This window comes from Schistosoma haematobium, chromosome 7 (assembly GCF_000699445.3).
Source record: "Schistosoma haematobium chromosome 7, whole genome shotgun sequence".
In the NCBI taxonomy this organism is placed as follows: Eukaryota; Metazoa; Platyhelminthes; class Trematoda; order Strigeidida; family Schistosomatidae; genus Schistosoma; species Schistosoma haematobium.
This window is the reverse complement of record NC_067202.1, coordinates 8231801-8254794: the sequence shown is the minus strand read 5'-3', so window position 1 is coordinate 8254794 and position 22994 is coordinate 8231801. Positions and strand designations below refer to the sequence as shown.

General features: G+C 33.9%; 1 protein-coding gene across 1 annotated transcript in view; it reads left to right on the top strand.

Moving 5' to 3' along the window:
* Positions 1 to 1826: 1826 nt before the first annotated feature.
* Positions 1827 to 22994, top strand: part of TSPAN5 (Tetraspanin-5) — a 44963-nt gene continuing 23795 nt past the window's right edge. The window contains exons 1-2 of the mRNA XM_051217916.1: positions 1827 to 2472; positions 21689 to 21776. Of these exons, the coding sequence (XP_051064351.1) occupies positions 21720 to 21776 (57 nt within the window). The 5' untranslated portion in view covers positions 1827 to 2472; positions 21689 to 21719. The remainder of the gene's footprint in view (positions 2473 to 21688; positions 21777 to 22994) is intronic.

The following is a 22994-nucleotide window of genomic DNA, read 5'->3' as shown; positions in this document are numbered from 1 at the left end:
TAGAAAAGGCTTCTGTAGGAGTTTTTAGAAATCTTTTAGGAAATTGTAAAGTAAGAAATAGCTCTGTGACTAGTCTTTAGGCCTTTTAAAGTAATTCTAGAGAAGATTTTTATAAAATGTACTGTCATCTAATTGTTTGCAGTAATAAGTGTTTTAAAGGAACTTGCAGTTAGTGCTTGTATGAAACACAATGAAAGAATTTTCTCACTAAAATAAATATTCATCGAAAGTAAAGTGAAGTAAAAAAAGAATGAATATTCAAGGCTTATATTTCCCTTTATTACCCCATTTGTTGCTAACATGTCATTCATAATGGAAGTGGAAATCACTATGTGATTCGTGACATTCTAATGTAAAATATCATGAGTTAATTAGTCATAGTCGCATAACTGACTCACACAAATGATATCACAATATTTATTATGCGGTTAATGACTAAAACTATTCTAAGTTTATATTGATGATCAACTAATACACTACTATCATGGGCTTTCATATTTTATTAGAGGCCTTCATTTTATTGCAGATGATAATAACAATGCATTATTTTGAAAGCTGTGTTCAGATATGTTATGTCCCGATAAGCATAATGAATGGTAACTTTTGGAATCCATTTATGGACCAATAATATGCGTACATTTTTATCGTATAATTGTTAAGTAGCTAAGCTATGTATATTCGTGTTCATACTATCATAAGCTTTATATTTGATCATTCTTGAGTTATGCCCAGTCCATCAATTACTATCACCTCCATTCACAGCCACTTTTGACTAGATCTTTTACAAATGTTGTTTCCTATTTTATGGTACGATGTGGTCTGTCTGGTCGGTATATAAACCCAGTATGTTTGAAATAAATGATTCATGTTGCAGAGGCTGAGATTGGTGTTCTGGACTTAACTGGCTGGTCTAGGCAGGAAGCAGGAACGATAAGGACTCTAGACTGTTCTCACGGGTTTTATACGTCATAGGTTCGATTGATAATTCACAGCTTTCTAATTGGCGGTATCATACGTTATACATTAACAAGGCACACAGGTCACGTTATGATAACATGTATCATTATTTCATCAACTGCGATCAAGTTATCGATGAAGATCGGATGAATTCCCTAGATATTTCAGAATTTAAGGTTTGTGATAGTCCAATGTGTTGAAAAATGCTTAGTGAATTAGCAAAAAATTAATCTGTCACTCTTTGGTCATCAGTGATTTCAGTCCCATCACGATTAACAACTTGTAGATACCGGTTATTCCAACTGATTAGTTATATATGGTCCGTAAAACAATTCCTGGATTCTACAGCTCATCAAATATCAGTTAAATCATTGTTTTCAAATGTTTACCAGTTCCAATTTTTTTAGTAACTTTTATCTTGACAACAAATTTGGATAGTGTATTCATAGATATAAATTCATCAAAACCAATATGACTTCAATAGTTGAAACCATGAGTCAACTGAAGCTAGACGACCATGGAAAATTTGGAAGCACTGGACGGCCGTTTCGTCTATTGGTCAAGCGCTCGTGAGCGAGACTGATAGGTCCTGGGTTCGAATCGTGGATGCACACTGCTGAGGAGTTTCATATTAGGACGAAACGGCTTTCCAGTGCCCCCAGGTTTTCCATAGTGGTCTAGCTTCAATTGACTCATGATTTCAACTATTGAAATTGCTAAAATCTCCACAAAATCCCTTCTGACAATATGATCTATTAGGAAAATACTTTTAAAATTGGTTCTGATCACATATTATGTTGTACTTATTATCTTGTACTCTTGTGTTTACTTATCGAATATAAATATGTGTGATCTGATTGTTTGAAGCATATTACTCTAGTACATATATATTTATAGTTCTGAAAACCTTAATCATTCAATCAGTCAGTCAAAACAAGTTAAGACACTATTATTGTAATAACTTTACTTTCACACATTCATTATTGTTGTAAATGTTTGTGTAGTGAAATAGTTTGTATTTCTGAAAATAACTTGAATCCTCTTTTGTTAAATACAGTCCCAGTTAATACAATATAATTCTAGTAATTAAGAAAGAAATCTGCTCTGTCCGTAGATAGTTCTATTCATTAAACAATTCATATTCAAATAAGCACATACGCACTCATTTCAACCAATCATATTAAAGTATGACCATTTCACATGTAATCCAATGAAAGGAAATAAAAGCAATCGAGTAACCTTGGTGACGAGACCTATGAACCAACCAATTTTGGAAATAATAACTAACATTAAATTACTATTATTATTATTACTACTATTATTATCAATACTGTTACTACTATTGCTTGGACAGTATTAATTTGTGCATACGTAATTTGTGGGTGGTGAACAGAATACAGGACAAGAAAAAAAACTAAATTTGAAATTCTATAAAAACTCTAGTGACAACACGAACAACTACGATATTCACAAGTTGAAAGATCAACGTCATAGTTACAAGTATCTGAAAAAAAAGTAAGTTTAATAAAATTTGGTCATTAGTCTAATCTTATTTTGATTGTGTAATAAGTATATGGTATAATTTAGTTAAATATAGATCTAATATACCCTAATTTATGGGTGCTTCATTTCAAAATAACCTATTAATGGATCTAATCCATGTCATTTGTACATAAAACACTCATACCTATTGGCATAGACATTGATGATGTAAACTAGAAGTGAATATTCACACTTTGACAATCATGATAACTTAATTTTTCAGTAATTCATATCAACTTCATATCAAAAATGTAGAGTTTTCCTCAAAATATGCATTAACTGGGTATATATAGAGCATTCTCTTAATACAATAAACCCAGACAATAATAAATTAACTTTATATGTAGTTGGAAAGATGCTATTCAAATGGATTAATTAATATGATAAGTGAAGTTCTGTTCAGTTAATAATTATTTAACTATAAAACAACCAATGGTGAGTGAAGTTCTATTTTAAAAGTTTATGTGGGATAATGGATCATTACTGCTGAGGAGTCCCATACGAGGACGAAACGACCATTCGATGCTTTCAGGTTTTCCATAGTGGTCTAGCTTTAAACGACTTATGAATTTAACTATTAAAAATTGCTACAATACCCACAAAACCTCATTCTGATACTTCTCAATTTGATTTGAATAAATAAACTGTTTTAATTATTTATCATTTTGATTAGTTTTCTTGTTGTTAACTTAAAAATATAATAAAATCAGATTCAGTGATCCATTGATTAATGTTCTATTCTTCATGATGCATTATTGATAGTGATGATCTTGAGACCAGTTTCGATAACAGTAGTGACAGATTATAGTACTATTTTGTCTTCAAGTCGAGTCTAACAATCTCAAGATTGAAACATACTGATCGGAATCAACAGATAACATATATAACTTTAAACTTTGAATTCGTTTCAGTTAAGTTTTAGTATTTTTAGTACTTTAGAACATGAAATACACTTCAAAACTCATGATATCAATAACATTGAAGATGTATTTAAGCTGTAATATAAATAGTAATCTGGAACGTGTTGATTTCTGTAAAACAATCGTAACAATTCCAACGTTTCTTCCAACTAACTTGTCTGGACTTCTTCAGGGTAATAATCAAAACCATCAAAGAAATATTGATTTCGACTTCGATTATTACCCTGAAGAAGTCCAGACAAGTTAGTTAGACGAAACGTTGGAATTATTTAAATTTCAATCGCTGAGATTATTTCGAATATAATTTTCACATATAATGACTTCTCTTTACTCGGCACCCAATTTCTGTCAAACTATTCGTTCTAATCTTGACGAATTTTCGTATAAATCGTAATAATTTTTTTGGAAATATAGGTAACATAGGACTAATTTATTCTTTCACTTGGGACTTATCAATTGACTGCACTTACCTTCATTCTATTAAGTGTAGATGTTTACACAATGATTCGAATTCAATACATTTAGCTTCAAACATCAATGTGTTATTCCCTAATCTACTGTGTCATTAATTTCTTCAATAGGGAAATACAAATCTTAATGAATTATAGTTAGAATTATGATGATTATAATAGCAAATTGCAGGGAAGGGGTTTAGAATGATTCTATTTTTCACGGTTTTACGTCTCATTCAATTAGGTATCACCTGAATGGTATTTTGTGTATAAATTGTTTTAAGTCATTGCTAGCTAACTAGTCAGATAACGTTTACATTTCTAGCCAACTTAAATTGTTACATGTTAATAAATCTATCAGATCAGATCATATTTCGTTTAAACTGTCATACCTACACACAGATACACATACACTACAGTTTATTCCTAATTTTACTCATATCAATATCCAAAAAAAAGTGAATTATGTACTTTTAAATTAATCGATTAACTAAGATTGTCACCGACTGATTTAGTTATTTTTATTAGTTCAAACTAAACACATGACTTGCTCAGGTGCTCATTAACATTAAATGTTGCCAGGATATGAAGCTCGGTTTCAGTCTTTTATTTCATTATTATTATTATTATTATTATTATTATTAGCTTAATTCACTAATATATTTTTGGTATAATATAGAAATCTTAGCACAAAGTATTTCAACAAGTTTCCGTTTCTTACTTCTTAGTCGATCCTGACGATAAATATTGAATGGTCGTCAGCTAGAAATTAATAGTCCAGGAATCAACATTTGAATAGTGTATATTCTTTTCACTAAATATTTCCAGCAACCACGATATCTCTAATGATTGTACTTTTTTGTAACTTGTACAAAGAAATGTTGTAAACTTTTCATAAATGAACCCTGAATAGGTTATGCGACTAATAGCCATAATGATTTATTAAAATAAACAAAATTAGATAACTTATTAAAATATCTAAAGGGTAGAAACAGGTTGACCAAATACTCAAGCAGGCCGCCTTCCTTTATCTTTAAGGAAAAAGTCATACGATTAAAAATATAAATGTCGACTAGTCAGAAGTATATCGTAGGTCAATACTTTTAAATATTATTTGAATAATATATGGGTTATATGATATTTATACTCGATTATGTTTATTTAAACACAAATGACTTAATACATCCAAATACTTAACATTTAAGTGGATATTTCATGAGTGAAGTAATGAGAAAACACTTAACATTTCCTACTTTTATTCCCAACTTATTCAATTCTTATCAATAAGTGGTTTAATAAATTGACAGTTAGGATTTTTGATGAGATCAATTATAAACCAGAAAAAAAGCTTATCTTGTTAACCACCCTCTTTAAATTCTTTAAACTAACACAAATAATGAGTTGAAATCCTGGAAGCCCGGGACGATTATTTCGTCTTAGTATGTGACTCCTCAGCAGCATGCATCAACAAACTCGCATGCGGAACCAGAAGTCAAAACCTTCGGTCTCGCGCTCGAATACATAACCTCTAGACTGTTGAGCCGGCATCCAACGGTGTTAATGTTTAACCTCAACTAATTCAACCGTTAAAGTTACTACAATCTCTATAAAAACCTCATTCTGATAATTATCACAAATATACCAAAGTTTAATGTATTAAGAAAATTTATGAAAAGAGTTTTAAAGCTTATATTTTGTCGATAGATGTTTGCTTAATTTTCTAAAATATAACCTTAGTTCATTGTAGTGTTACCAGAGTGACAGTTTATTATAAAATGGTCCAGTATCTATGATGGTTAAAACATTTCATGTAAATTTTAACTATCGATGTTCCTATTATACAGTTACATATATATATATATATATATATATAACTTTTCTATAAAAAAATATTAAATATAAGTGCAGTCCTAAACAACAATGGGAAGATACAAGCAAGCAACACCAAGTGAATCCCATTGCGCAAGTAAGTGGCTATCAGGAATTAGTAGTCAAGTGGATAACGCGATGGCGTTTGAAGCGAACGGTACTGGGTTGGAGTCCCATAGTGAACATCAACTCTGAGATGCAGGTATATCCAGCTGACGAGTCCAGACTAGGACGGAACTCGCATCCTGGATTCCAATGCTAGCCACCATTCATTTTTGCTTATATATAGCTTGTGCCTTAAGGCAATATCAAGTCGATCCACACAGGATGCACATATATGCCAACAAATGACTGATCGTTTACAGTCCTAAATAACAATAGGAAGATACAAGCAAACAACATAAATGTAGTTTTATTGTTATGTATATATATTTATATAATGTATGTCAAGTCTTATAAGCAAAGATGAACAGTGGCTAGCAGTGGAATCCAGGGCGCGCGTTTCGTCCTGTTCGGGACTCGTCAGCTGGATGTATCTGCATCTCAGAGTTGATGTTCACTCTGGGACTCGAACTTAATACCGTTCACTTCAAACGCCATCGCGTTATCCACTTAGCTACTGAGTTCTGATAGCCACTTGGTTGTGCAATGGGGTGAAGTTTAATTCACATGGTATTCAAGTAAAACAATACCAAGTGAAGTATGTTAAGTCTGTTATGTTAATTTTCGAATTTCTTTCATAAATTTTCATTTTCATTTGTACTTTAATCAACGTTAAATATAAGAATTTAATACAATTATGCAAATCACTAACATTTTACATTATAACTATTCTAGTTTATTAATCAGTAGTAAATGTTGATCATTGTACACTTGTAAAGTTGGTTTTTTTTGGTATTTTACAAAAAAATGTCTCCAAGATACATCTCAAAAAAATTATTGATTTAATTTAAAACAGAAGAGGATAAATTATACTTGAATCTAATTGACTAATTCATTCATTCAGTTTAATATACTGTACATTTGTTTTCATTAGTGAGGATTAATTATATTGTAGGATGTATTCGTTACAGGTTGATTTTCATTGGGATACTGTAGGAGACTTACTAGTCGTCAGTTTATCCATGATTTGATTTAAGATATTCCAGAAATTTAGAGAAATGTTATGACCGGTGACGTTCAGATAATTTGGAAGTGAGACATTTATCACCCATCAGATTGGATGATAGTCATGTTATATATCATGAATTAATTGACGTTGAAAATGTGTACTATCATGTGTCAACATAGTGCTTTAATGGTGAAGTGCAAGTAGTGATATTTGATGGTTATGGAATTGATCCCTGGTGAAATGTTGGGTGTGAACTGCTAAATAGGCTTTTCCCATAAAAAGATAGCTGTCCAGTGTTCTCTAGTTCTTAAACGTACTCAATCTGAGAAGAAAGCAATTCACAGATTGAAGTAATCTCAATTATATCTCTTCAATTAACTTAACTAAACTACATCCTTTTTGATAAGCTTTGAGATTTCCGACAAGAGGCAAGCAATATTCCTTATCATCAAAATGTGTATAAATTTAAAAATGACCACTTTTGTTAAAGTTTCATCATTGCTTGATTAAGTTTATCTGGGTACTAATTTAATAGCTTAGTGATATATTAGAACATTTTAAATGGAGTAGAATCAAATAAGCTCAGACGTCATTGAATTACTGGAATATCTATATTTGGTTTTTTTCAATAGTACTCATGAGAATATTACAGTTGTGATATGATAACACCAATAACTTTGGATTCACTGTCTGCTTTCCTAAACTTAACGACATTTTCTAATTGAACAGCTACCTACAATGGTCGCATCATACAGTTTTGAAAATGTAATATTCTCTGACGATATAATCATGAAACTTTCATTAGCTTGCTAGTTAATTTCATCAAAGTCTTGTTTGAATTGGTGAGCTTCCAAGACAATTTTGCACGAATGCTCAATCAGTTCATCCTAATGAATTTGTTTGTAATTGGTTGTCTCTTTTGATTGCATCATCTTCGTGTTTTTTTTAATTTCCAGTAATTTTCTTGGTATACTGACCTTAGATTATGAGAGCTATTGACCTTTTTTTACATCGATTAATGTTTAATGATTACACTTACTTACTTACTTACGCCTGTTACCCCTAGTGGAGGAGCATAGGCAACTCACCAGCACACTCCATCCAACCTTGTCCTGAACAATTCCAGTTCATTCCAGTTGTTATTCATCCTTCTCATATCTGCTTCCCATTGTATACTTTGACCTCCCTCTTTTTCGTTTCCCTTCAGAATTCCAAGTTAGCGCTACCTTCGTGATGCAGTCTGATGATTTCCTTAATGTGTGTCCTATCCACTTCTATCGTCCTTTCCTAATTTCCTCCTGAACTAGTTTGTCCTCTCTCACAGTAGGGTGTTGTTGATTGCCTTAATGATTGCAGATTAAACTAAAATTTTTGGCTATTAGAGATTTCATAGGATGACAAGAGGTTCTTTGACTTTATCCAAGTCAAATTAATATTTATAATCATCTAGATGCAATTTTTCTTGACTTTTATTTAGTTGCTAATTAATATTCGTGTATGCACCTAGATGAAACAGATTTTGGTTTTGTTCAATTAAGTATTTTTCACAAGTGATGTGCATTTTTTATGTGTACATAATGTTACATTAAACTGTTTTCACTGTTGTAGCCTTTAGACTAAAACAAAATGGATGAAATGAAATGACTTTTTTTTCTAATTTACGATTATCATTGATTTTCCAAACACATCAACTTTTTAGCTCAGTTTTTTATTGATTATTAAGATCCAGGTACATCCAGCTGATGAGTTCTAAATAGGACGAACCGTACATCCTGTATCACACTGCTAATCACCATCCATCTCTTCTTATATCAAAAGTGTTATGAGAATTTCCGGAATATCTTGTCAAAGTTGATCTGTACGAGAAGACACTTAGCTCGCGAAAAAATAATGAATCTGAAATTTTAAAAAGTACTATACTACTGAATATTGAGAAGCGATGATAACAATACTCGTTTGAAAACAGAAATTATGTCACTGGAAAACATATTTTATTAAAACAAAACAATTTTGATACAGTGATATTTGAAAACGAAAGATGAAGAGTTGATAGTTTAAAGTAGCTAAATTAGTAAATCTTTTTGGAATATGTGTTCAAAATTGTTTATTTAGTGTTTTTGTCCCCTTTCTGTCAATAATTTTTTTCTCAGTTGACTCGTGATCTCAACTATTGAAACTGTTATAATATCCACAAAAACCCATTCTGATATTGATCAACATATGCTCACTGGTAACTGGCTTCAAGAGGTAATTCCTGGAGTTCTAGTGAGACCCAGTAACCAGTGGAGTTCAACCGGGTCTGTTATGAGATAGTAACTCACTGAAGACAATGGTGGATGTGTCACTGAATTTCATGTATTAGTTGAAGTTAGACATTAACATCGTTGAATGTCGGCCAGCTCGGTGATCTAGTGGTCACGCGCTTGTCCGCGAGACTGATATGTCCTGGGTCGGAATTTCGCGTGTCGGGGTCGTGGATGTGCATAATAGGACGAAACGATCTTCCAGTGCTTCCAGATTTTTCATTGTGGTCTAGCTTCAATTGACTCATGATCTCAACTATTGAAATTATTTTTTAGTCTTATCATAAATAACATGCAGTTTGACATTGTATCTGAGTATCTATCATACTTGATTGATTTTTAGACGACTTAAATATATGTTCGTTATAACAATAGAATTTACTGTGGTTAGAACTGTAAACCATTGAATGTCATTTTAGTGGTCTGAGGGATAAACTCTCAACGCAGTCTAGAGTTTCTTAATATTCTATAATTATTTAATCAGAATCAGTCTGTGATATTAGAGAATAAAATAGCTTAAAAGATATGACAAAATTCGGTCATATTTACAAAGTTTACTGAAACCTTTTAAGATGAGAAATCAGTGTATACTTTTCAGTTTGAACTTATAGTTTTCCTGATGGGATGACTTCAATTCGAGAATCGTTGGAACCCAGTGATTACTGTACCATTACTTACAATAGTAAATAATATCCTCACTAAATCATAAGTTGACTGTATTTTAAAACTTAGATCTGTCAATATTTATAGTGCCAGCTACAAAGCTTGACATTTTTGAATTCAATCTTTAGTCAACTCAAATCAACACTACTGAGATGTCTTAAACAAGGCCGAAACCTTTTTTTCCAGCTGTTGAAACTTCTTCAACTTATATGATACGTTGAAATCTTTTGATTGTTTTCAATGGTATCTCATCCAGTATATCGAGTTATAAATAGTAATGTGAATTAGTCAGTGTAGACACTTTGTGTATAATTGATTGGTTCTGCACAAGTAAATAAGAAAAACTACATTGCAAAACAATAAAATACTAAATTCAATTCTGTCAACAAGAGCAAAAGATTAATATAAAGCATGATTTGATTGACTATTCATGATTTATCATAAACTAAACAATTTTAAATTACCATAACAATAACAAATGGAAAAGAAGTCAGATCTGGAACTTCATAACATTTTCATTGTCAATTAATAATAATAATATCTAACTTCACCCAATCCACGATATTACTGGACCATCCACTATGGGTCTTCAGTGGGTAATTGCCTCATAACAGACATTAACACCGTTGGATGCCGGCTCAGTGGTCTAGAGTTTAAGCGTTCACGCGTGAGACTGAACGCCCTGGTCTCGAATCCTACATTCAAGATCGTAGATGCGCACTGTTGAGGTGGTCCCATACTAGGACGAAACGGCCGTCCAATGTTCCCAGGTCTAACATTGATCCATTAATTATATCAATCTAAACTTAACAATCTCCACAATCCTATACTGATAATTATTAATTGAATCACACCAGATTATATATGTATGTCTGTTGTAATAAAACCATTTATTTCCATAAAAGAAAACATAAGACTAGTATAATGTTGTGCAGCACCAATATACATTTGTGATTTTCTGTGAAATTTCGTTGGTAAGATAGTTCACTTTTTCTCAATAACTTATCATGAAATACGGTCATGTAATATTCTCATGAAAATAATTTCAGTTAAGCTAATTGAAACCAATTTTACTTCGAACATATATTAGTTGTTTGAATCTTTCTACTGATGTTTAGGACTGCAATTAATCGATCTCTTTTGGAATACGTGCATCCTGTGTAGATCGCCTCGATATTGTCAGTCAGTCAAGCAGAGATTGTGGGTATCTATCAGTGGAATCCATCACGTGCCTTTCGTCCTGTTTTGGACTGATAGGCCTGAGTGAACATCAAGTTTTGGATGTAGGGTCATCCAGGTGACGAGTCTTAAATAAAATGAAACGCGTGTCACTACTAACCAACATCCATCTCCGCTTGAAATACTTAAATTAGTTGTATAATTCATCCAAAAGTAAAGTATTCATGATATTAACTGCCGAGAATATTCACTAAAAGCTATATAATTTATTAATTGTTCACTGGGTTACTTACTTACGCATGTTACCCCTCATGGAGGATCATAGGCAGCCAACCACTTCTCTCCACCCAACCCTGTTCTGAACAGTCCTTTCCAGTTCTTTCCAGTTGCTATTCATTCTTTTCATGTCTGCTTCCGATTCCCGACGTAGTATGTACTTCAGCCTTAAACTTTTCGTTTCCCTTCAGAATTCCAAGTTAGCACTTACCTCGCGATACAGCTTCATGATTTCTTTGGTGTGTTCTATCCACTTCTATCGTCTTTTCCCAATTTCCTCCTCAGCTGGAAACTGGTTTTTTCTCTCCCACAATAAATTGTTGCCCATGGTTTCCGGTCAACAGTCATTAAGTTTCTTGTATAGACAATTGTTTAGAAATACTTGTATCTTTTTGACAATGATTGTAGCAGTTCTCCAGGTTTCAGCTCCGTACAATAGGACTGTCTCGACGTATTGAAGATTGTGACTTTGATATTGGTTAACCGTTGTCTTTAGTTCTATATGTTCTTCAACTGTGGGAATAACTTCCTTGACTTGCCAATCCTCGCTCTTACGTCTGCATCAGATCCCCCTTGTTCATCGATGATGCTACCCAGATACGTGAATGTTCTCATCATTTCCAGAGCTTCTCCATCAAGTGTGATGGTGTTAATGTTCTCCGTGTTGTATTTGAAAGTCTTGTTTTCTCCTTTGTGCGTGTTCAGGCCTACTGATGCAGCGGCTGTTGCTGCACTAGTTGTCTTCATCTGAGTTTGTTTGTGTGCATTGAACAAGAGGGCTAGGTCATCTGCGAATTCCAAATCGTCTAATTGTTTCTGAGCTGTCCATTGTATTCCGTGCTTTCCCCCAGATGTCGAGGTCTTCATAATCCAGTCGACCACCAGAAGAAAGAGGAAAGGAGAGAGTAGACAGCCTTGTCTGACTCCAGTCCTTACTTGGACTGGAGCTGTCAGCTGTCCTCCATATACGACTTTGCACTATAGTCCGTCGTATGAGTTCCGGATAATGTTAACAATCTTCTCAGGAACTCCATAGTGTCAAAGAAATTTCCATAATGTTCTCCTATCCACACTGTCAAACGCCTTCTCATAGTCAACGAATCTGATGTATAGTGACGAGTTCCACTCAACTGATTGTTCGATGATGATTTGTAGTGTCGCGATTTGGCCTATGCACGACCGATCCTTACGGTATCCAGTCTGTCGGTCTTGAGATTGGGCGTCTGCTGTGTCTTTCATCCGGTTCAGCAACACTGTTGTTGCTTCGATGTCCGGTGGACTCAATGGAACTAGTCTATTTAAGAGTTCCTCAAAGTGTTCTACCCATCTGTTCCTCAGTCCTTGAATTTCAGTGATTGGCTTGCCTTGTTTTTCCTTTACTGGTCTTTCTGCTTTACTGTATTTTCATACGAGTTTCTTCGTCGTTTCATATAGTTATCTCGTATTTCCTTCTCTTACAGCTTTTTCCGCTGTCATTGCTAGATCTTCCTTATATTTCTGCTTGTCGGCTCTAATGCTCTTCTTCACTTGTTTGTTCGCTTCTGTGTATTCAGCTTGTGCCTTGACTTTCTCTGTTTTTGTTTTCGGCTGTTGTTGATTGCTGTTTTCTTGTTTTTCGTTTCTTGAATCTTGTCCAGGGTCCCTATTGTGATCCATACCTTACGATGATGCTTCTTACTACCTAGCACCTACTGACACGTTGAAATTAGTGCTTCTTTGTTCCCTTTTTGGTTGTACTGCATAGTAGTTTCTTTCTCTGTAAGTAGATCTCGTAACCTGGAACCTATTGTTGAGAGTTGTCTTGAATTCGTTGAGTTTGTCAGTATCTCGAAGGGAGGTTGCATTGAACCCTTGTAATGCTGTTTGCCCAGCTGTCCATTGTTTCTTTAGCAATAGTTTCATCTTGGTCACGATCAGTTGGTGATCTCAAGCTACATCAGCTCCTCTTCTGGTTCTCATATCTTCCATTGTCCTCCTGAAATTTTTATCGATACAAATGTGATCTATCTAGTTATCCGTGGTGTGGTTCTGTGAGATCCATGTAGCTTTGTGTATGCGTTTGTGTGGGAATATTGTGCCGCCTATATCCAATTTGTTGAACGCACATAGATTTGCAAATCTTTCCCCATTTTCGTTTCTGTCTCCCAGTCTATGTCGTCCCATGATATCATCATATCCGGTGTTGTCCATCAGGATGGTGATATCCTTTCTTGGGCACTTCGCTATGATAAATTTTAGCCTCTCATAGAACTGATCTGTATCGTCGTCGTTGCTATCACTGGTGGGTGTATAACATTGGATAACGTTCATTATGACACCCTCATTCTTTGTTTTGAATGATGCCTTGATGATTCTGGATCTGTGAGATTCCTATCCTACAAGTGCATTCCGTGCTTCTTTGAACAGTATTAGAACAACTCCCTGAGTATGCGGAGCAATTTTCTCTTAGTGACCGGAGTATAGCAGCATCTCTCCCGTATCTAGCCTTTGCTGTCCAGCCTGGGTCCAATGGGTTTCTCTGATTCCGAGTACTACCAAGTTGTATCTCCTCATTTCCATTGCCATTCGACTGATCCTTCCGGTCTCTCACGTTGTTCGGACGTTCCATGTACCTATAGAAATTTCCTATCTGGTTTTTATAAGGGGCATCAGTCTCTTGACTTGCGAAGAATCTCGGCTTTCATCCTGAGGAGTCATAATTCTTCCTTCAACTTCCAGGGCAGAGTTTAAATGGTATAATTTGTTTATTCTGGTTGACGTCTTTTAGCAAGGTTTTTTTCTACGGGATGGGGTTGCCGACCTCATATCCGACCCTCCTCCTTTATCAGGGCTTGGAAACGGCAATAACTTTAGAAGAGCTACAGGCGGAGTTTGTTCACTCAGTACCCATTACAAAACCCTCAAAAAAGTGGTGACCAACTAACTGTTCAGGATTATTACAAACAGAAAGTAACTTTTCCTTGATGTAGGAAAGAACTATTTAAACACGTAAAAATTATTGACATTTTGCTGACTTTTCATAATCAATGGTCAATTAGTTCTTAGTAGTTATAAATGTAAGGTTATCAGTCCAAATAATAAATAGTAATTAGGGACGGAATTTAATAGTGAATAAGTCATTATATCATTGAAATTTTTTTATTTAATAAAGAAGTCAATTTCTTAAGTAGTATTGACATATTAGATTATATATGGGCAGTATTTATGATAGGTTAACCTTAATCAATATACTAGTGAAAATCAGGAAGTACTGGACAGTTGTTTTGTTCTAGTATAAGACTTCTCAAAAGTGTAGATTTGTAATCAGGCAAGGGATATATATATATATATATATATAACCACCAGACCACTGTATTGAAATCCATTGATACGTATTTTCAACGTCAATCAATTTGGAATATGGCACAAAATTTATTGGATCCCATTAGCTATGATTGTTTCGCTCTCAATATGTTTCAATACCATGGGTTACAACCTACAATCGTGATAATAATAATAATAACTAATGGTCATGTCTAAATACTTTGTTTAAAAGTCCGATACTAACAGTAGTAAAGTATGAATGAAAAGTTTGATTTTAGTTGCTCATATAACCGATCAACATCAAATAGATGACTAGTTCCATATGGCAAAATAGTGAGAGGTTATTTGTAAATCATTCTACTTTAGTATTTAAAAAAAAACGTAAAGTAAACTTTCGGGTCGTACTGACGTCAACAGTAGTAAGATAAGTTTACAAAATTAATTCAGAATGTTTACAATTGTTTAACAATGTTTTGAATCAATGGCTTAAACTATATGCAGTATATATAGATAAGCTCTACAATAAACTAGGAAGATTATAATGGACAGTGTTTTGAAATACCATATTGCAATTATATGATAGCATCTTACAAATCTTCTCTTCTCAGTACATAGTTTTCAATGGTGGTCTGACATCGATCGATTCATGATCACAATCAAGAGTCTTCTGTTTTTATCACTTGGAAATCATGTTTCTTCATGAGGTGTTTTTCTTCTCGCATCTTTTTGTTCGTTTGCTTTCTTTTTTATGTCTGGTTTGTTTTCTTTTTTCCAGTTAATGAATCAATTAGCATTACTTGTCATAAACATTCATGATGAATAGACCAAATTACTTTGATGTTAAATTATCAATGATATTGTTTAGAATAAAATAATAAGATGAAAAGAGACCGTTAGTTGTTTACTTTTAATAAAGTGAGAATGATCTCAATTACATAGAAAAAGTAATTGATCATTAACATGACTTCAATCAATGTTTATAATATTTATGGTCAAATCATTGTATGTTTAAAGAATCAAATACTGTTTGATCATCTTGTCGGCTTCTTTGTTATCATTATTATTTTTCTTAAATGTAAACAATTTCAATGGATAAAAACTTTATTTAAGCTAATGAATGTATCATGTAGCTGAGTAGATGTTGATTTTGATAAACACTAAAGAGAACTCATTAATTGTCATATATCCAGTTATCAGAAGGGGTTTTATGGAGATTTTAGAAAGTTCGCTGATTGAAATCATGAGTCAATTGAAGCTGGATGCCGGCTCAGTGGTTTAGTTGGTTAAGCTCATGGCGCGAGACTGATAGGTCCTGGGTTCGAACCTCGAGGGGTGCGGGATCGTGGATGCGCACTGCTGAGGAGTTTCATGCTAGAACGAAACGGCCGTCCAGTGCCCCCAGGTTTTCCACGGTGGTCTACCTTCAATTGACTTATGATTTCAATCAGTGAAATATATTTAGTTCTTTTATTATCTTTATTAGAGAAAGAATAAAGAATTAAACAGAATAACATAAATTCATTTTATTTCATCAAGTTCTCATTAGCTGTTTACAAATTAAAAATGGTTATATAACATCATCATGAAGTAGCGAGAGTGAACACAATATAATGAGTGTTGGAAATGAATAAAATAAATCAGAGAAGATTTAAGTTTCACAGTTGATTGATCACTGGGTGGCGATCAATGTCACGCGTGTCTAGTCCTTATTAGTGCAGACCGAATGCTATCGATCATGTTGCAATGTGGCCACCAGTCTAGGTGACTTGACACTGCGGGCACTATGTATTGAGATTTTAGATAGTAGTTGGAGGTAGTCAACAGGAAACTATGGACCCGGGTTTCGTACTACTTGGCACTCGTCAGCAAGGTGTACCTGTAATCTTGTGGGAACTGGTGCTCCCTGGCGGAATATCTCCAACCACCATCTAATCTCAATATATAGTGCCCGCAGTGTCAAGTCACCTAGACTGGTGGCCACATTGCAACATGATCAATAGCTTTCGATCTGCACTAATAAGGACTAAACACACATGACATTGGTCACCACCCAGTGACCAACCAACTGTAAATACATCTCAGTCCTACAGGAGGTCAGTCGTGGCCCGGATAGCTCAGTAGTAACGTCTCTGACTGTGAAGCTGGGTGACACGAGATCGAATCCGCCAGGGAGCACCAGTTCCCCCAAGATTACAGGTACACCTTGCTGGCGAGTGCCAAGTAGCACGAAACCCGGGTCCATAGTTTCCTGTTGACTACCTCCAACCACCATCTAATCTCAAGATTTAAGCTTAAATATTCTAGTTTGTAAACAACTGATGAGAACCTGACGAAATAAAATAAATTTATGTCATTCCGTTTAATTCTTTATTCTTGCACTATTAATTAGCTAAGACTATAATTTATGAACAATCTTTGAGCGACACTAAAGTCACCTTGAGAGTGTCTACCTACTTACTAGAGCTAAATAAGGGTTATAAAGCAATTTGTGGAATAACGATTATAATTTATAGTTGATGGTTAGGAATTCGATTTAGGGTTTTCATCACGAATTGACATCAGCTATAATGCCAATATTCTAGCTAAATGGGTGAATGAATTTCAAGCAAAAATCTAAGAATTGTTATTGTAAATCTGATTGGTTCGTCCATAAATTATAGTTTCGCCATTAATTGCTTCATAGGTTGTTTCTGTTGTCCATTATTATACAATTAAGTATTCTTTAAAAATTAATTGATAGATAATCTAATAATATTAAATTTTCATAATCCATATATTTTACTTTAGTATTAGAATGATAATGAATCTCTACTAGTCGACTACTTCACTTCAATTACTGTCTATGGCGTGACACGTCGCTAATTAATAGGATGACTTCTAGGTATTAATGGGTCTATATTTAATCTCGAGTTACATCTAGAAGGAAAGAGAATGTGAGATAACATTAACCAAAGACTTCGAAATCACACTAGATGTACTTATACCTAATGTGAGCAGCAGTTGATAACGACTAGTAATAACGTAATCGTGAAAACAAGTTAATCCACTAAACAAAACTAGATATTGATAGATCTAAATATACCGCTGAGTTACAGTAACTCAAGTTTATAGCTTATTCCAGTGAAATTCGTTGAATTACCGAATCATGTTTAAAAATTATCTACACAGTGGTATCTTCATAAATTAATAGATTAGTGTCTCTTACTGAATAAATACAATTATATATCAGTTTACGATATTTATGTGTACGATAAACAAAAATGTTGTATCAATTCTTTTTTACTTCTTAAGACTCCGATGAAGCATTGCGAGGACAGCTCATATTCTTTCTTAAAAAAAACGGCAATTGAATCCTTCAGAATTCAATAACATGATTAACACCGCGGACTGATCTTAAAAGGACAACTATTGGAAACCAGGAAGAAGTGGGTGTTTATTTTGGTGCTCTGTGAAATTCTTCAGTGGTGAACATAAGCCACTCTACCGTAGGCGATTGAACCCATGACCTTCAAGTCTCATGACAAAGCTCTTATCCTTAGACCGTTAATGAGGAATCCAGTGGTTCTTAGCTTTCAGTGGCCATCTAACTAAGATCGGTCCTTGATGTCCCTCCACAAATTTCCTATTCCCATTTAATAATAGTCATATTTAGAATATTTTAAGAAATAGTAGATACTTTGTCTTAGTATTCCTTATTTTTCATTAATTTCATAGTTAACATGAAGGCAATTAAACGTAATCTTGAAGATTGACTTTTTTTAAAAGAAAGAACTTCATCAGTCAGTCAAAGGTATTTCAACTAATAATGTGTAGATGATTAGTGACAATGACGATTACAATTTCTATGGAATGGATAGATTTGACTAGTAATGGAATCCGAAATACATGTTTGGTTCTATTTGTACCTCGTCAGTTGTATATACCTCCATCTTTATGTTGATATTTATGCTAAAAGTAGGACTTCGTATTAAATATTTGTAAGCAAAGGCTATATTAACGCAATTCCCTCACCATTCAAGTCTCTCTCTTCCTCTCGCCTTCTCTCTCTCTCTCTCTCTCTCTCGACATACATGTACATATGAACGTGTGAATTAATTGTTCAACTATTCATTCAATGAACCTTTTTATTTTAACAAACTAATTGTTATACACTTTCATTGTTTCATCACACTAATCTTGACGGTGGGGGGGCTAATGCATTACAATATTGCATTTTATAGTGAACTTACATTGAATATTAAAAGCGAGCAGGAAAGAAAAAGAAAAAATACTTTAATAGTACAAACAAGAAAGAAATGAATGTAATAAAAATCACGAGACTATTTTATGAGGAACAAAAAAGTGAACTTGGTTATTTTTTTCTAATTACAATTAGGATGAGAACATTACTACTATTGTTAATAATAATACCAATACTTATAAGAATACTAACAATATTAGTTATTATAATTGTAGTTGTATCCAAGTGTCATCCATATCCCATTCACTTTGCTTATCTTCCCTTGTGAATTGTAAAAAGTTCTCTGATCTGCACTACACTTAATATAAAAATCATGTGCTCACTAGTGACTAGCTTCATGAGGGAATTATCGGAGTTCTAGTGAGAAGCCGTGACCAATGGAGCTAATCTGTGTCGCGTAGAGACAGGTATCTACCTCAGTACAATGGAAGATGGTTACTCGATTTCGTGAATTGGTTGATGTTAGACACTAACACCACTGGATGCCGGCCAGCTCAGTGGTCCAGTAGGTTGAGCGCTCCCACACGAGACTGAAGGCCCTGGGTTCGAGTCCCTTGAGCGGTATCGTGGATGCGCGCTACTGAGGAGTCCTACAATAGGACGAAACGGCCGTCCACTGCTTCCAGGTTTCCAACAGTGGTCTAGCATCAATCAGTTCATGATCTCAATCATAAAATATAAATATTGATCATATGATAAATAACATATTGGTCAATGGTTCCCCAAGTTGGTTAGAGCAGTCCATATTTTAAGATGTTACTATAAATGCATTTTTTTTTATGGAACGAAACAACAAATTAACCTTAGTTACACTTTCCCTACACATAAATATACACGGTATTTTTATTGGTAGGTAAGGTTTATGTTGCTAAGGTGGATTGTTTGATTTTTATTGGTTGGCAAAAAATTGTTTTGTTTAATAAAAGTCAACAACAAAAAAATAATAAAACTCATTTCTAGAATTTACATTACCTTTGTTTGCTTTTTAAAATAAGAATTAATGTATCTCTTATTGTTTATTTATTTATTATTATTTCTAAAATATGATTAAAAAGTGATAGAATGAGAGGAAGGGAGGGGGAGAGAAAAACACTTTACCGATGGGATGGTTTGATAATGGTAATAATAACAATAATAATAATATAGTATTTATATTCTATCTTTTATAAAGTGTACACATTGTTACCTTTGGGCTGAACCAACTAACTATCTGATAACCTAAGCAACAGTGATATGGATAGCTCTATACTGGCTAATTTTTTTTGTAATAATCGGTCTGTATGTCTTTTAAACCCTCAAATTTGTAAGAAACTGTTCAAAATTGAATTATTCAAAGAAATTTTCACTATGACAGTTCTCGTTTTCTAGTTTATCAACTTAATAATTCGATTTTAAGTATTATGAGTCTGATTGATTGTGCGTTTGCTTATAACCTTTTACCAAGATTGCAAGAAATTAAGGTCATATAAAGAAGGTGTATATTTGTGTATGATCAATGAATGAAAATGTAAAGTTCTCTCAGTGAATCTTTAAGAAAAGATAAACTATGTTATGAGTTCAGTAAAAATGGTTATTGATTTTAAAATCTACAGGTCAGGTAAAAGGATTAATTCACTTGGGCCTTATTTCTCTTTATATTTAAATTTCTTCACTCAATCCTAGTTGCTAAGGTCATGTTAAAGAAAAGTTTCCAAACAACTGTTTTCATGTATAGTTTATATTGTGAATAACTAGAACTTCTTCAATTCACTGTACATCTTTATTGCCCCCAAATGCTCTAGTACGGCTGACAGTGGGGAGAGTCAGCTCTCCCTCTCCAAATGCTCTCTTACGGTCACGCGTGTGCAGCCACTACCACGGGAGTCCTATTGCCTTCTTGCGGAGCGGATGCTGTATATGAAATTGAGAGGACGAAAAGTGAATGTCCGGTGCTTTAACTGGGGTGGTGAATATGGTGAATCCACTTAGGGGAGTTGGAAAACCCTGATTTCAAACCAGTTGCACACATGTACTCCAGGAGCCTGAGAGAACAAGTGGCGTATGAACCAATTGTTGGTCACAGGCTACCATGGGACTGACGTTGCCTCACTGCCTTGTGAACTATACTTTCAGGTCATAGGCTCGGGGTGTGGCTCCCTAAGAAAACCACCTACTTCGGTCTGGGCACACGGGCAGTATCACAGCCCTCACACAAATCAATGATTACTGCTAGCCTCATTGTTATTGTGTGGTGCATATGTATTTGGTGCCCCATCGTACCGTTGTTTGTATGTTCAAATAAATAATAAATATCTTGTATTATTTGAATGGATATGGTAAATAATTTAAAAAGTTAAATAATGTGCTCAATCTCTTCAATCAAGCATATGTTACAGAACGCAAGATATTAACCATTTGATTCATCATTCTTAGGCAGAATTCCAGGAGGTGGCCTCAGACCAGGCAAAGAATAAATTTAGATATTTGTTAACAGTGAAAATTTTCAGAAATCTCAACAACAATATCCTTCAACTATATACATATGAAAATGATAATTTATGATAATTTAGTTTATTGAAGCATAAAATAGGATAGGGTTATGAACCGAAGGTCCTTAATTCCAATCCCACGTGCGGGATCATAGATATACACTGCTGAGAAGTCCCATACTAAAACGAAGCAACTGTCCAATGCTTCCAGGTTTTCAATGGTGGTCTAACATTGATTGATTCATCATTTCAATTATAAAGTAGGAGTTACACCTTGTCAATATAAAGTGTTCTTTTTCTAAAGACTGAACATCACTGGAAATATTTCATTTTGATTTGTTAATACTCTTTAAAAATGACAGAATCATTTCTTCACATTAATCACTTTTATGTTATTCTTTATAGGTAATTAATTCATTTTTATACAAAGAGAAAAATGTTGTGCAATCTACCATGTCGAATTGTTTTGATTGCTATGAACACTGTCAGCTTGGTAAGTCTCATGCATATATATATATGCTCTGTCATACACTTCATTCAATAACAAATCAAAGTGATACAAAGATCTATGAACTGTAGTTCTCAGAAGAAATATTCAAAAGTTCACTATTTTGACAATATAACATTGTCTAGTTCACTTATTGTTATATGCCTTATTTTGGCTATTGTTACGTAATATTTGTGTTTTTAGAACAATAGAGACGGATGGTTGAAGTTGTTAAAAACAGTTGTTTACCCAAATATTTCTTGTTTTCAGCTATATCTTGAAATGTTTGAGTTTGAGTAATTTTTTTCTGATTAGCGTTTTTTTAGCGAGTTAGTTTTCTACAGGATGGGGTCGCTAACCCCATGCCCAACCCTCATCCTTTATCCGGACCTGGGACCGGCAGTATCCCTTGGAGGGACTCCAGGCGGAGTTATCTTGAAATGTTATCACAGTACAAAAACAAAGTGAACTGATATTGATTGAACAATATAAACCTGTTTATTTGTAAATAGTTCCGATTGAGAGATAATGATCAAAAGGGTAACGGGTGGAGATATTATCATTACGACGAATAGTATTTTTTTAAAATTATGGAATGACATTACCTATGTATTCAATAAAACTAAAAGGTCACTTTTGAACAGCAGACTATCAACATCTATCTAACATTTAAAAAATAGTCCCTATGATGTTGACTTACCTGAAAAAAAAACGAAAGCGATAGCTTGGTGATCAGAGCACTTGGCTATCATTCATTAAATCTCATATTATAATTTAGGCTTACCTAACTCGATTTAAACAATCAGTTAGTAGTAGTATCATTATTTCTTACATAAATAATGCAGTTCACAGGCTAGTAGATGAAACTGTATCAGGAAGTTAGTCACTGAACAAACAGCTCAGCGGTAATATCACATACTGTAAATCACATAATTTATGAATGATTAATCCAAAACATTAGTGAAACAGTATTCAGTAACTATTCAACTGATGAGATTATTTCACAATAGGAACTTTCTTTTTGAGTAAAATAACACTTTAAAAAATCAGTAACACTAAGTTGGGAAGGAAACCAACTGTTTAACAATAGAAATAACTCTATAACTACAATGAAGTTGGCAAGTATTAATTAAGATGGTGGTTGAAGGTAGTCAACAGTAAATCCTGGACCTAGGTTTTGTGCTACTTGGCACTCGTCAGCATGGCGTGCCTGTAATCTTAAGG